General features: G+C 41.3%; 1 protein-coding gene across 2 annotated transcripts; it reads right to left on the bottom strand.

Annotated features, from left to right (window-relative positions):
* Window positions 1–3,215: 3,215 nt before the first annotated feature.
* On the bottom strand, window positions 3,216–15,234 carry LOC121296440 (hepatic leukemia factor-like). 2 transcript variants are annotated; one of them, XM_041222017.1, is made up of 4 exons: window positions 14,875–15,234; window positions 13,247–13,591; window positions 8,053–8,267; window positions 3,216–6,118 (listed from the first exon to the last, which is right to left on the bottom strand). In XM_041222017.1, exons 1-4 carry the CDS (start codon window positions 14,987–14,989, stop codon window positions 5,900–5,902), a joined length of 894 nt encoding a protein of 297 aa, XP_041077951.1. In that variant the 5' UTR covers window positions 14,990–15,234; the 3' UTR covers window positions 3,216–5,899. The 2 variants fall into 2 exon arrangements, with proteins under 2 accessions (XP_041077951.1, XP_041077953.1); XM_041222019.1 differs by having other exon boundaries at window positions 3,216–6,115.
* Between the last annotated feature and the right edge of the window lie 1,731 nt (window positions 15,235–16,965).

Here is a 16,965-nt window from a genome sequence, read left to right as displayed (position 1 = left end):
AGTGCATCTCGCTTATAGAACTGGTATACTATTTTGCCCTGGATTTGATTGAACCCCCCCACCCACAAGTACTCTCCATTCAAAGTACTGATGAAATGGGCAGTGTTGTTGATTTAAGATCCCTGGATTAAGTGCAGCAAACGAAATGAAAAGATTAATGGCGAAAGGAAGCCATTGAATAGAACACATCAATGCTGTTTCAAGAGGTCATCCTGTCCTACTGGATTAGCATACAGGAAATTGTTCTGTCACTGCGCTGTCCTCAAAACATCAATCTAAGCCATTGGAGGAACCATTAACAATACTGTAACGTTAACTGCATGCATAGCCAAATACTGCTTCAGTAGTATGGTTGATGTTCAGATGACTTCATTAGACACTCAAAATGTCTAAAGTACAATTGAATAAACATAACATAAATCGCACTGTATCAACAGACAAACACATTGTTTGAAATGTGGCTCTATTGTTACATGATTATAATAAACATTAATGGCATGATGCGTTTCAGAATAAAATCAAAACCGGGCCCAGTGAAGGAGGCAGGATGATGAAAACCAGCTTTGAATACATATTCTGCTATTTATGTGCTTGTTTTGCTCATAGCAAGCTGCATCCCAAAGCACAGAAATGAATATCGATGCCAAACTCAGATTCTGAAAAAAATTACCCTTTTTTTTTTTTTCTTTTTTAAATAAATGAATGTGCCATTTGAAATCACATTATACACGGTTCAGAAATCCTTGGTTCTCATGCACAGGGTGTTTTTTTTTGTGTGCTTTGCAATGACGCACATGATGGGGTGTGCCACGTTTTCGACCTTTGAGAAGCGAGTTCATGCTGTGACCTTCTTTAGGCTTCCTTGACGTTATTGAATCCCTCTGTGTGTAACCCAGAGACAGGAAGCCCGGGGTTGCAGGACACAGGATGCATAGCAGGGGTTGGTCTGTAATATATGGTATGGAGCCATGTGGTCTTCATGTCTGCTCAAGCAGATAAATAGGATGAGGATTATCTGGGAAAACAATCTGCCCCTGCGTTAACTAAATGGGTTTCTGTAACTGAACATGTACGATGCATGTCACTCTAGTCCTTTCATGAAGAAATTCCAATAGCTTTGTCGATGCCATGAACGTTAACCCAAAGAAACACAGCATACAATTCAGTCCTATTGTTAGTGCTGCCGCAGCAGCACTTGTCCTTCAGCCAGTCTTTCAATTTGAAACTCCGTTGCAGAATACGTCTGGATAGGAGTAAAAGACTACGACAAGCCCAATTAGCTGACCTTCATAAACAGCTCGTTATATTTGAACTACTGCCAAAAAATAAACATTTATTAACGTGTCGGTAAAGTAGTTGTTAACCCTTAATAAACTAAAAACGAGCCCCTTAAAAAAAAAAATAGAAAAATAAAAAAGCATAACCGTTTTATTAGGAAAGGAACACATTTCTTCTGCATGATAGCCTATGAATCTGTCTAGGCTTAAAATCCATTAGAGACTATAGTGAGCATAGTCCTCCAGTGATGCACGGGGCAGGTACTAGAGTTACAAATGAAAAGAATCCAGGCATGGCTTGTTGTGTATGCGCGATTTAGTTGCTGGTCAAGTGTCAATGCTTATATCATTCTTGGCTGTATATGAAGCTGGCAATCAGGCAGCACATGTCCACTGGTGGCTGTGCAGAAGGGAAGTGTTTGGGTTTGCGGGGTGCTGGATGGGAGTTCCACTGATCTGCAATCAGATGTTAGAAGATGAGACAGTCTGAACAGATCTGATGGAAATGTCACAAGGCTGAGTTATTGGAACTCGAGAAAGAACCACGCTTTGAATTATAGTAACAGAATCTTCTTAATCATAGGAGGAACTGTTCTTAGCCTTCCCTGTGTTCTGTCTGTATGGTTTTCTGGTTGGTGGAATCCTGGGGGCATCATGTGATCACATGTCCGCTAAGGTTTAGCCAATAAACACGAGGTTCCACTCTTGATCACTTGCAATGAGAATAGTATAATACTTGGGTTTGTGACTCCGGGCAGTAGTCATTTTTTTTTGCATTCAAACTATGATGCATCTGTAGCATGTTAACTAATACAAAATAATGTATTTATAATATTGTGAATCCTCATTGCATTGATTCCGAATTACCCCAAAAACTTCCAAATATATAATACAAGGTCAAATAGCATATTTTATTCTGTTGGATCGAAATATCTAAAGCTCTACATTATAATCAAATAACAATCAACACCTACAAAATGTAAACCTAAATATGTACTAAATCAAACAGACTCGGGAGGGCGCCATTTGCATTAAACAGAGGATTTGCATGTGGTAATACGGCTAGACTCCACATTAGTGTTTTGTGCACTGGACTCCTGAGGCTTGCTTAGAAAATGTGTGTGTTCTTGAGAAGTTTAACACTGCATACTTTGCTGTAGATTTTATCAGCTGGAAATCAATGAAAGACTAAAGCATTTGCCATCATTGCGCTCCCCCTTGTGGACGATCCTGCACATTACAAGTCCTAAAGATTTGCAGTACTGGTACTTCAGAATTTGGTTATGTACCCGGTGTCGTGTTATTTTGTGGTACGCGTTAAAACGTGTTACGCCGTGTACCGCGCTTGCTCGGCTGTGCTGAAATGATTTTAGCTCAGAAAACAAGGAAATTACCGCCAGAAAGGGGTACGATGTGCTGAGTTTGGCCGCAAAGTTATTTTTCAATATATTTATGTGACTAACTCATCAAATTGTGAACATATGTACGATGTTGTGGGTGAACCAGTCTGTCTTGTTCGTAGTCATTTGTGCAGTAGTCAATCACAGCACTGGCAGCGTATCACTTTCTGGCCCTTCACCTCTAGTATTAATTCACCAGTCAACTGAAATGCATTGATATTAAACCAATTATGATTTTTCTATGTACTGAAGAAACATATGTATGAAGTCCAATCTGTTTACATTTCGCTAAACTGTGGAATTTGCTTGATATTAATGATCGTGTCATACTGTTAATATAATAATTGGATGTTACAGATAGAAGTGTTAATGCTTTAACATTATATAGACTGTAAGATATATGAACGTGCCAGATGTATAGCATTTAAGTGTGCAACACTTAATAAATGAAGATTCCATTTATTTTCTGATTTACTTGATGTGCATGGGCTTAAATTTGAAAAAATACAAAAAGGAAGCAGAAAATGCAGACCACACATTTGAGAGAAGAAACTGTAGAGAGTTTATTGTTGAACACTAAGAAGTACAGACATGAAGAGGACCTGGGCTGGACAGGGTTAGCATCCAACACATAAAACTAAAATTCTCTTTTATGTACCCTTCTCGCTGAAGCAGTCTAGTGGTGTGTATATATATATTTTTTTATTTGAGCCTCTAAAAGGGTAAAAATGAAAGTCAGAGACTGCTAGACTGGACAGTCCTGAAGTTCTGGGTCTCTCCAAGCCATTTGTAAAAGACTCAAGTTTGCTTTGATGATGCAACTCTCACACTGAATTACTGACTGACTGAATTACAAGGCACTTGAACAGACTCAGAATCAGAGTTATTTCCTTTATACGAGATAGGGCTATCGGGATTACAAAACTCACACTCGCCCTGCACCTAGTCCCAGGTTTCAGAGCTACCCTCAATTAGCTGGATTATTTACTTGATCAGGACGCAGGGGTGTGTGCAATCATACCCCGGTTAAATTATTTATACCTTCCTTACAGCAGCCTGAACAGCTCCAAATAGTAACCCTACAGACTTCGACCTGACTTACTCATACCGTGATGAGAAGTGCAGCTCAGAGTAGATTTAGCAGGGGTCTGACTGTGAAATCCAGGACTGGGTGTAACATGGGTTTCACAAGGAGAGTACTGGTAACTCATTCTGGCATGATCCTCTGTTCAGACTGTCTTGAGGCAGGAAACAATTCCCTAGCAGAATTAGTTTGCATCTCGCAATCACAATCCTCACCTTCCGTTTTCGGAAAACAGAATCAACTACAGATTTCTGAAGACCTTACCGCTCCAAGAAGTGAGACACTACAGCCCTGCATTAGACATCACTCCTGGAAAGCAAAGGAAATAAGCAGAGCAATACCAACTCACCAACAAGAAGTCAAACTTTTGCATAAACGAGCACTGCTATAATGCCTAGTTAAAAGATTTGAATTCTCCCAGCTGCCCCAAGTTACTTTGTACCAGTTCAGTTTCTATGAATGTTGCATTCTTTGTTATTTTGCTGCTGTCCTTTGTGACCTGAAGGCCTCACTATCTAAACATGCCTTTTCATTGTAATGTCTGAACCCTTCATATGATATGAATCATGGTGATGAGCCATGCAATGCAGAATTGTAGATGCCACGCGAACCAACAAGCTGAAAGCAAGTCTCTCTGTACAATATCTGGGATTATATATTATAGATTTAATATTTAAATAGTATACCTATTGTTTGAGTTACATATATATATATATAGTGCCTCTTAAAATACACTCAGTATTTGTATTGGAAAAATACTGTCAAAAAAATTACCTATATAATTGCTTTGTATAAACATTAAATCTCTCTTTTATAATATTTTTTTTTTTTTGGTTTATTGTAAACAAATTGATTGACAAGCTGATTAGATTACCCACAGTACAGGACAACACCAGCCCACATATTTATATATTAATATGTCTTTTTACATGCATCTCACCACTAGCATCCAAAAGAGGGCAAACACACAGCTACAAAAACAAATTCAAAAGTCTGATTGCTCTACTTATAAATCATGCTCTGAAAAATGAAAAACTCAAGAGAGATCAGACTTAACCCAACTGTGGAAAGAAACCATGCTAAAATAATCATAATAATAATAATAATAATAATAATAATACTAATAATAACAACATCAACAACTACAGCATGCTCCAACTCATGGGCTGTTTGTTCAAAGCTTTTTAAGAATAAAGTGTGATATTTATTAGACAGTTTTGTATGGTTTGTAATCAATACTCCAGCACACCAGACTTGACTTTATTCCTAACAAGTCACTCTTTGAAACAATCCAGGCATTAAAGTGAAAACAGCCCTATAATACAAAATGAACACAATAATTCATTTAAAAAGTTGCTATGAAATCGACCAGATTCGTTTTAAATGTTGCACCAGTGTAAGAAAAGGTTCTCAAACTGCTGGTTCCAAAGTCCCCACCTATCTGCGCACTGATGCTGAGCACAATCACCTCAAACACTTGCATGCTAGGTGTGTCTTAGGGGGAGACGAAGTCTTTACCTTTTGAGACCACCGCATACCTTACACTACACTGGGATTATTGCTTGAGCTATGAATAGTGCCAAAACACTCTTTGTGTTTTCTATTAATAGCAAACCTATATATATATATTTTTTTTTTTTATATACACACACACACACACACTGAGATGTTAGGAAGAGCTACCTCTTCACCTGACACAAACAAGCACGCACAGACAGGTGAGTAAGGATCTTACTATGTAGCTATTGTTAAAACTCACAGCACGTACAGAAGTATGTTAGGACAAAAGACAAATAATCACCTGCTAGAAGTGAAATACAACAAAAAGCGAGCTAGAAATTATAATCTTGCACTCTCTAATCACTGAAACCCCAAAGGTCTTGTGCACTTAACATATACAAGGAGGTGTACCCTTAAGACTGGAAAGAACAGATCAGGAATGAGAAGTGGAAAGAATTGCTACTGATGGTTCTCAGTTCAGGTAAAAACAGAAAGCAAACTGGCATCCTTTTAACATATAAGGGTGGTGAAAATGCAGAAAAAAACCAAAACAGGGCTTTGAATTGTTCTTCTTTTGTAAGAGTGCCAGGCAACGGGTTTGTTTTGGGGTGGCGCTACTGATTTTGGGCAGGAAGCTCTCACACGGGGCCGTGCCTCGCCTCGTATTTGGACAGGACGTTCTTGCAGCGGCCCAGCTCTTTCCTCAGCTCTGCCACCTCCTGCCGCAGCGCTGAGTTCTCCTTCTCCAGAAAGCCGGCGCGGATGGCGATCTGGTTCTCCTTCAGCCTCCGGGCGTCGCGCGACCTCTTGGCCGCCATGTTGTTCTTTCTGCGCCTTGCCCAGTATTTGTCGTCCTGCTCGAAAGTTGCAAAAGAAAAGGGTACAGAGTTATATTTCATAGGATTATTTACTGTAAATATGGGCACAGGGTTATATTTCATAGGGTTATTTACTTTAAATAAGCCAGGCTTATGAAAACATAAGTAGATCCAAAACAATAGTGTACCTAGAATGTGGGGTCTCTGACCCTGTGTCACAGCTACTAAACTATATACCTGTTTTCTGTGTACTTCCTGTGCTGTAGGTCATGTGATCTGGTTGCCATGAGATCAACGGAGTTTTTAAAATCAGGTCACATTTGAGCGTTATTATACTACTAGTATTTTAAGAAAGGAAGCAACAAGAAAGAAAAGCATTCTCATAACGAGTTTAGGGCTTGTCAGAGTATGTACAGTGTTGTGCTGTGCGGATCACATGCTTGCTACTGCATATATATATATATAATATATATATATATAATTTTAATACATCGCGGAAAGTGTCGAGCCCGTCACAAAGTGTTTCGCGAAAGTTCTATTCTCTGCTGTGACACTCGACACGCATCTTGTAGAACACAGTCCTAGTGTGCGTCACACTCTGTCACCGACTCGGAGTCATTATATTAATAATAATAATAATAATAATAATAATAATAATAATAATAATAATAATTATTATTATTATTATTATTATTATTATTATTATTATTATTACTTTTTTTTAGAATTGTTTAGAATTTTGACAGCTAAAAACCTAAACCCGAAATAATCCCCAAAATAAGCACAACCCAAATCAATTTCTTTTTCCCATGCAATTCTATGGAGTAAAATCAGCTTCAGGCAATTCATTAGCGATTGACCCGCCGTGTATCCATTCTTATTTAATCAGATTGGAATGGCAAATCCTTTAATCCCATCCTAAAAGAAACGTGGTCGGGGATTGCAGAATCACATGGATAAGCTTAATCTTTTTACCCAGCCCCCATAACTTGCCGGCCAATGGGCTTGCTGGGACAACATGTGAAGTGGGGTCACGCACTCTAACCAGGATCAAGGGCAGCTGAAGTGATTATAAAGAGAATTAATTCTACTTCTGAGAGCAGGCACCTTTGAGCCCAACATGTGAGTGCAGATTGCAGTATTGACAGGCGCCTTTATATCTACAGGAGATACAGTGGCCATAACAATCAGCCTGTCCTTAATGGGAGGTAATAAAAGTTTACTATAGTAAAAACAGTGTAATAAAGAATAGTGCCAGCATGGTACTGTGAGGTATGGTAAAGCAAACGACGGTAATCCATGGTGAATGCACAGGAAAAAAGGGGATACTGCAAAATGGGAACAATGGAGCTGCTAGCCAATTTATTTAACCCTTCCTTACTTATGGTTTACGATTCCTTTGCAGCAGGAATATTATTTGTACAACAGTTTGCCAGTGATAGCAGCAAAGAGCGAGGCTTGTCAGTTGTGTAACAAACGTAAAACTGATGGCGGTTTTCCAGTATTTACAATGGAGCGTGCCACCAGACCAAGGAGATATCGTCTGTCTCCGAAATTACCTGTCTGATTCTCTATCTGTGTGTGTGTGTGACGAAGTTACAGCAGTGCTTCCCAAGGCTTGCAAATACATTTTCCTACCAATAGCATGAATCGGCGATAATGTTTCTTAGACAAGACAATTAAAAGTAACCCATGTTCTTGTGTTCAGCGATGCTACAAAGTACGGTATTGTAAACACGTTATCTTGGAAATGACTCACTGAGTACTCCGCCAACGCCCCCGGGGGGGGTGGGGGGGGGGAGTGAATTTAAATAATACAGTCACAGTGCATTCCCACTGCAATGTGAAAATTCTCAAGTACTATCTTTCTTTGCTTGTTTTTTTTTCCAGCAATCACATTTAAGTCATCCCCCCGCCCTCCTGCAAAAACCCTGCAAAAAAAAAAAAAAAAAAAGAAACCAGCTCCAAATTACCTTCATCTCGTCAGAAATGAAGATCTTGCGCGCCTTCTTGATCATGGGCTGCGGTTTGAGCTCCTCATCTGAGAACTTGCGCTTGCGCGGGTCGAACACCTCCTGTCCCGGGACGCTGGAGAGGGCCAGGTCCGAGGGGTCCGGCTCGTAGCCCACGGGCACCTGAATGCTGTCGGGGTCAACTGGGCTGGGAGTGTTACGAGCCGAGGGCAGGACTGTGGAGAGAGCAGAGAGAAAGGCTGTGGTAATATTACATGGCGCTGATCCGGCATTTGCACCCTTGATCCCTTAGGGGGAGCACTGGGAGCATGCAAAGTGTAAACAGCACTGCACTTTCTTCCCCAAACTGTACTACAGTGCAGAGCTCTGGAAGGTGATTTAAGGTAGCCTTGACTTGATCTGACACAATCTGCAAATGATCAAATCAAGCATAATCTGGTAATACCGCCTTAAATCATGCAGCCCAGTTTCCCCTCAGAGTGAGACCTGACCCTGGATGACAACACCTTGAATACCAGCGAAATATTCACAAAGCCATTCCCATTCATCTCTCTCACTGAAAGTTTCTGTTCGTATGTCTAAATGTTTAAACCCAGTTGAGCTGCACAAGTTTGCGCCGCATGCATTCTTTTCACACGCCAAACACCAACACGGTCAGCAAACACAACAAAAACAAAAAAAGAACATCAAAAACAACACACAAAACAAAAAAACAAAAAAAAGCACCCCGTGAAAACCAACAAGACCCAAAAACAACAAAACAAAAAGAGCCACTTCTCAGTGAAACAAACCAAAAAAAACACAAAACCAAAAAAACAAAAACACCCAAAACCCAACACGTCAACTTTAGGGCAAAGAAAAGTGTGGGACAACTTTATGACGGTATTATACGTTAATGGACCTGCGACGATGCAACCATGGGGTCTTGAGGTTTGGTGTGAGGGTTGTTGGTTTTGACACTACGTTGGGTCAAGTGACTAAGGGAACCGGGTTTTGGCATGGGGTATTGTTTGGGTGGATGGGGGAGTGGGGGGTGAGGTTAATACTTTATAGTCTCCGAGGGGGATGTGCACACCACAAAGAAAAAACTGTGGAGCAGGTGAGAAATTCGTGGGTGGCGGGTGCGGGTTGGGGGGCTAGAAACGGATCTCTCGCCTGGAGGTGTGGTGTGTTAGTGGGTTGATTAAATGGGGAGTACTGGGGATGTCATGCAAGATGACTGTCCGGTGGCCCCTCGGGTGATTTGGCACAGATTAGGACAAGCTTCCTCGTGCTCTGCACAGTTACCCAGCCCTGCTGCTTTGGGAACACGTCCTGGCTGAGTGCCAGAGAGAAACACAAACAACACGAGAGGCTGCCAGGCTAGAACTGGAGTGAAGTCTCTGGGCTCAGGATCACACAGCACTCCTTCAAAGCAGCCCACTAAACCCCAGATTACATCTACAGAGAAAATCCATCCCAAAGAAGGCGTTTCAATCGTGTAGACAAGCCGAGCTTGACATCTCTAGCCAGCAGTCTGCTCAGTGCTGGAAGGACTCTGCCCACAAGGGGCGTCGTGCTGATCACTTATTAGGGTCTCGTCTCGGTAAAGACACACAAATGATGACCTGTGGGTTTTGCACTGTTATCTGCATAATATATTTAATTCATATGTTTCTAAGTCATTACAGTGTTGACTTAATCGGCTATTTACAGTAAAAAGGCACATTGATGGTGTGCTGTTTCAATTGCCCCACATTAGCTATGTTGTTCAATTAGAGAGCCATACAAGTGGCTGAATCTATAGTGCTCAGACTTGCAATTAAAAAGTTACAATGCAACTACAGCATTTAAAAAAAATGTGTCTTGCTAGATCCAGTGTTTCAAGTTTTATGTACTGTGTACAGAGAAAGATTAAAAAAAGAAGGATTTTTTTTTTTTTGCACATTCCTCCAATCTGCATAAATGAGAATGTTAAGCCAGAACGTCTGATTTCTCAGTCGACTTAGACAGGTTTAATATACACTGGTAGAAAAAAACCTGGATAGAGATAGGTACGAACTTCCACCAACTTTTCTTTTAAAAACTTCTTCTAGGGGAAAAGAGTGCGAGAGGGAAAACAAAATCGAAGCTGCAACTCACTGGCGTCAGTTTAGATTTAATATATGCGCTTTGAGCCTGGCCTGGTTCCCAGCGCTGTACAGAACATGCCTGGAGTGACAGTCGACTGTTTCTTACTGCACCCATGCAAACATCCAGTATGGATTTCCAGTGCTGGGTCTGGCAAGGAGCCCGGCTGTTTCCAATCCAGCGTGCTGATTTGCTGCCTCTGAGGCATCAGGGTCAATCACAGTCTCAGCTATTTATACATCGTCATGGAGAGGAGGCAGATGGGTTATGGACCTCTCAGCATGCAACTAGACCTGGTTTTTAAACCTCGCTCGTTACTTTTACACACACAAAATGAATCATTTCCATGTAATTAGAAATCAGTGCTTTTGAGCGCCTCCTCCAACCCCTTCTCAATTCATGCCGCTAACCCAATTTCTAATCAGATTTTACTGCATATTTAAATCATATTACAAAATGCATTTGGTTCCCTGTACAGTGAGCCGTTGTTTATTTAAGTCTGCACGGAATTATTGAGGTTTTCTCACTTGTAAACATGGAAAACTGTGTCTGACTGGAGGTTTGATCTGAGGGGTTGTTAATAATAATATTCAGTCTGTAGGGTACTCTTAAATAAGCTACTGCTAAAGTCTACCAGAACCTAAAAATGACACTGCAGAACTTTTTTGTGCATTAATTTCTTGCTCATCCTTGCATTAAACTAGAATTTGTGAATATTGCATGTCTTGCAGTACGATGCATATTTATCAATACATGGGGTACTAGTGTGCTTTAACTGCCTGGTACCCTGCTATTAACAGTGCTTAACTAGGGCACCCTGCAATACGATACCCTTGAGGGTGGGCAGGGCAGATTCAGACACTGCCTTGAGGATTAACTGCAGCACGTTTGTTCCATTGTGAGAGCTGCAGGAAGGAGGAGGTGAATTCTATGGAGCAGGTCTCATGCCATGCTCAGCTGCTGCCAGTCTGATCAGAGCACAAGGCGCCACCATGTGTCAGTCACGTGGTCCTGCACGCTGTGGAAGGAGGGAATGGATGAGGCTCACATCGTACAACAGTGCAAAAAAAGAGACACAGGCAGGAAATCCCAGTGTAATCCAGCTTTGAAGGGTTCAATGAAAGGGTTAGCACCTTCTCCAACAGCACAAATGAGTATTATTATTAACAGTGTTTCTTTTAGCTCAATGGGCTGCTGTGCTCACACTGTGTTCGTTTGGATTCTGAACAAATTTAACAGGCCACATGCAATGCTGGACAGTCTCAGCTATGTTAACCAGCATGGTTGTCATCAATTCGCAAGTTTGTGATGGTGTTTATTAACAGAAGTAAATGCATGAAGTGGTTTTGTACACCAGGATCGTTTCATTTCGTGATTACTAATATATCTTTTGAGGTTGGTGGGGTCAACGGGTATGGAAGTTTTTTTTTTTTCATGGATCATCCAAGAAAAACCCAGCAGCAGAACTTAGAACCAAATCTCTGGAAACAGTGATAAAAAAAAAAATCTAAAAACTTGAGAGAAACTTGAAAAGGCCGGTAAATTGGTATTTGACTGCATGCATTTTTGACCTAATTGACTAACTGTACCAGCTTCCATAGCTATAAACCACTGTGAAAACAGCCACTCCTGTGTGGAGGTGTGGTGCACACGGACAGCTTACTGTTATTAAACATGACACAGGAATACTGCATCCCTTAAATTAGCTCAGCTAACTAACTTTACACAATCGACTTGTTGCATTCCTTTAAAGAGAAAAGAGGGGCGTGGTGCACGGGAAACAAATAAACAGGAATAGGTCCTTGACGTAAAGATCATAAACGGCAGGACATGCTTGTGCTGTGTTCCTGAAAGCTGAGCATGCATTCCATCTACCCAGACTCTCATTATCGGAGTGTAATCAAACTTAGGGGTATGCATCTGGCCGGCAGCCAGTGCCTCACATTCCTATCACCCATTGGCTGAGGCGTGGAAACAATCAGACCAGGGCTCCTTAAAGAACCCTCGCTGAAATTCAACATCTGATTGAAGTCCAACACTTGTGACCTTTCGAGCTGGACCAGAAATCTGTCCGCTCCCAAACAAACCATGGCGCTGCAGTGCTGGAGTTGTGATTAGTGACCTGCAGCAGTTGTTTATGGGAAATGTTTGTGACGAAGCTCCTTGTTTAGTTTTGTCAGCACACTAGTCCAATTATTCAATCATAACACCTGCTCTCTGCACCTTTAATGAAAGGTGTGTCTGCTGCACGATATACAAGGACACACACACAGGCAAAGGCATGTTAAACATATCGAAACATTACAAAGTTGGTTCTTTTGAAAAGTAATTTTTTGGATACACACAAAAGGTTTAACTGATTAAAAAAAAAAAAAAGTTTATTTCAGGACATTTTGGACATTCTTGAGCTGTGTAGAAAAGTTCCTAGGTTGAAGATAAACTCTCATTCCTGTCAATACATGCTTTAACATCTGCACTTTGTGACCAAGGGTGACTCGCTGGGCATCTCTGACTTTTCATTGTGGAGGAGTGGGGTTGATAATTTTGCACCTTCTAAAAAGACCCTGTCCAAAAATAAGAATTTCCTTCACAGTCAATATTACAATAAATGTAAATACAGAACTATACACAGTGGCTCAGTTCATTCTAGGATGTATGATTAGTAATTCAATCAGATCATATCATACTCCAGCTCATGTCTGCCACTAAAATAGCTTTTTAAATACAAACTGGTGATCTTGGTTAGAAGGGCTAATATATTCTGGACACCAATGAGTATTCTGTTGCGTACCTAATGTGGAAAATCTAGCAAAAGCAACTGTCACGTGTGCAAAGGCCACTATTTAGGATAGGGGGAGGGAGTCTGGATCCCTATTTAAATGTGTTTCTAATGTATTTAATTATCTTGAGCATATAGCTGAGGCACAGTGAAGGCAAGAAGTCTGTACAGCTCATTTTGCAATTCAGCCCCCTAGCATTGATATGAGATCGAAAATGAAATGTGGAAGCTCGTTCCCAGTAGAACTGTGTTCATTCTACTTGTGCTAGTGCTTTGCAGCTGGGGTTTGGAGGCTGGTCTGGTTACCTGCTCTGCCTGGGCTGTGCATGCAGTTCTGGTTGCCCATGGCCTGGTGAACGGAAGTGGACGCCTGATTGCTGAGGTCCATGACGGAGGGGGTGGGAGGGGGTGCGGGTGCCAGTGGCAGGGCGGGCTGCTGGTGCTGGTGCTGGTTGTGCTGGCTGGGGCCGGACGGGATCCCGTTTTCCGAGAGAAACTCCTCAAGGTCCATGTATTCCAGCTGAAAGCAGTCCCCATCGTAAGGCAGGGTCTTATCCCACAGCGTGGGACCCAAGAAAGCAGACTGCGGCATATTGCTGCCAGAACCGTCATCTTCCAATTTCAACTCCTTCTCCTTCTCCTTCCAAAAGCCTGCAGCAAAATAACAACCATGTCATTACACAGCAAACCCTTTCCAGCCAGGTCCAGATACAGACAGGATCACCATTAACACATTGAGTGCTACTGGCCTCATCTGGGGACTGGTTACTTTGCCTTTTTTTTTTTTTGGAGCATTTTTACCTGGCATCATATCCCTGTTATTTTAATTTTCTCTTTAACTGTATTGTAATTATAACTTACTCTGATTTTGTTAACCACAAAAATTAAGTTTAAATGTAATGTATCCAATTACATAAATGCAGCGTGTTTCTGATTTTTGCAAAGAAACGCATTTGATACTTAATGGGTTAACTCCACTCTGTCTTAATACCAAGCATATAACTCGCTCAGTGGACATAATAGCTGGATTTCATATACAGATAGATTGATTGATGGACAGATAGACGGATAGATAGATAGACAAACAGATAAACAGGTGACTAGATTATAAATCTTACAGGCAAGTCAGAGAGATTTTGACTTGTTACATGGAAAGATGTGCATTAATTAAGAAGACCACTGTTGAAAGAAAAGCTGACGGCTCCTTGAGAAAGAAACACAGCGCTCTATAGGGATTTCATGGGAAATACTGGAAATGAGTATACAGCAGAGCATTCCGGTTCATTAAATTTCCTGTCTGTATTCAGCCCAGAGCAGCAGTTTATATTTTCAGAACAACTGTCAACACAACTTGCATTACAGAAGCTGATACTTTACATCAGAGAATAAAGAGACCAAATACCAGGGAAAGACAGTAATAATAAAAAGCTATAATAATCGGTTTCGAGTGCAGAGCGGTGAAGCGCTATTGGCTCCAATTCAGAATTCCGTTAACGGGATGACAGCAAAGCATAATGTTGTAAACCACACCGCAACACAAGACGGATGTTCTGAACAAATACGTTTGTTGTTTTGAAGTGTATTCCAAAATCAAATTTGTATCTTAATTTTCTACGTCACATCAGTAATAATTGCAATGCATTTACAGTACAAGCGCGCCGGGTACTGTACGCAGCAGCTACTGCTCCTAACCCTAACAAATACTTCATGAACAGGCATTTTGTAAACAAGGCAGCGTGTTTCTATACACAAACTTCCCACCAAATACCCACAGTTAAATTCTACAACTGCAAACAATATTTGGCATAAAAAAATAAATGCTGCAGATTTGTATACAGCTGTCAAGGTCTAATGCAATAAGGTGGCATTATTAGTGCGCTTGTTTTATTTTTTCGTTGCATTTTTTTGAAACAGTCTATGGTTATATAACGTACCTTCTTCGTGGTGCAGGGACAGTTTGAGAGGATTCTCCAGCAACGATTTCAGAACCCCGTGCGTCAGAGGTAAGAAAGTTCGGTTTACAGAGATCGGTCTCGCCATTGTCTCCATCTCTTGTAGGGAACAGATGAAAAAAATCTTCTTAAAAAAATATATCTATATAGTTTTTTTTTTTTTTTTTAAATGTATGTATGTATATATATGCACCTATATATAAAAATGAAAACTCTTAAATAATCCTGGACTGGTATTCAGTATTCAGAATAACAAACCCAGACAACCCCTGCAGCTCTCCCACCTAATATGTTTACAACAATACATTCACACAAGTTAAACCCTCCTGCTAGACTCAGCCCCTGCTCAGAGGATTCTCAATCCATGTGCAGACCCTGACAGCGCTGACGTCAAACTGTGGTACTGCCCACAAGAGGGAGGAGAGAAAGGCAGCCTCGGTGCCGAAGCTTGTGTTTCACGTCACCTTACTGTTTTACCTACAGCACTATTGTCAGCATCTTATTTGTAAAACAAAGTCCAGGTGGATAAAAAAAAAACTATTTTTTGGTTCGTTTTTAGTTCTGATTGCAATTCACACCTCCTTGAAAGTATGTAAAACCATTCCTGCAATCACTTATTTTTACTCTCAAACCATGCATTTCGCCTGTGTGTTATTTTCGTTTTGGAAAAAAAAACAAAACATTGCAATGTACAATAGCCCTTTACATGCACTACAGATCAGCCTTGTTTTTAAGCACGAGCGTTCCCATGTGGTGATGACGATGGCAGTGCACGGTGAGCATGTCCTGAGCCATGCAACACGGGTAACTAGCGGGGCTTAGTTTTTATTATCCTGCACTTGGTGTCTTATAAAATCATGCCAGGGTTCCAAAGGCGAGCCCCAGTGGCGTTAGCACGAGAGACATGCAGCTGATGTGAAGGGTATGGTCAACAGAAATCAACAGAAAACAGCTCAGGCGCACCTGCCTGGTTGTGGGTTTTGGTGTCTGGTCAAATGCGCCGTGCATCAATCGAGCTGCCTCGCCCTCCCTCGTTGGGTGTAACAAATATTGCTGAATTTGTGAAACAAATGGTCAGGTGCGCCGCCGGCCCGACAGTGATACAGCTTTATCACGCAGTCTGCACGGGTACAGTACAGGCTGCGGGAATGGCAGGTGACGTGAAGAGGCGGGTCTGACCTACTTTTAACCAATCGCAGTAGCAAAGCATTAACGCTGAAATGTCTCTGGACTTGTCACATTGGACTTCATGTTTTCCCGCTGGGAAAGGAAAACGCAAAAAAGTACAGGCTGCATACATGCATATGCATATAAATTTGAGAAAAAGGAAGTCTGCTGTGTACCAAAATTATCAATAAGAAAAAAAGGATATTTTAGGTACTTAAAAAATGTGGACTAATTGATTACAAATCAATTATCAGAACGTTTCAGACTATAAATCCTTCATCCTTATTCAGCCGATCTGTAATCAATTATTCTACCTTTTTAAATACCTAAAATACCCAGCAGCAGTGTTGGTAGGTGACGTAATCACATACAGGGGCATAAGCCCCATATAAGCTCCTTGCAAGGCAGCCGGTGTTACAGGCTAATTCTCGCACCCGTGAGTTCTGTCCGTCTCGCAGGCAACGTGTTCGAGTGAAATGAACCTACCTAGCGGCCCTGTGATGAAAGTTAGCTGCCCGTGTGTTTAAGGAATTCAGTCGAGCTGTCCTGTTTACACTTCCTTCGCAACAGCACGTCGTCGTTGTTGTGCACGGCAGGTTTTAGGGAGGGCAGGAGGGGGTGTTATCTGGAACGCCAGAGCAGCGAATGTTGTAGCTCAGCAAGACTTCACACTGCCAGCATCCCAGCTTGCACTAATTGGCTCTCTAATATCTGTTATCTCAGCACTGAGAAACCAAAGGGAGGTAGCGCCGTTTGGTCAGTTGGAGTGAATAACCACAAATGTGTTTTTAATCAGGTTTCATTCTTACTTTTTATGAATGGGTGTCCCTGAACTAAACAACATTTTGAGTATGGGGACCCTTGTAAGCTTTTACCTCAGTATTTTTGCAGTTTTCAGCCTGCTTT

Source organism: Polyodon spathula, chromosome 21 (genome assembly GCF_017654505.1).
Source record: "Polyodon spathula isolate WHYD16114869_AA chromosome 21, ASM1765450v1, whole genome shotgun sequence".
Taxonomy (NCBI): domain Eukaryota; kingdom Metazoa; phylum Chordata; class Actinopteri; order Acipenseriformes; family Polyodontidae; genus Polyodon; species Polyodon spathula.
This window is presented reverse-complemented; position numbering and strand designations above follow the sequence as displayed.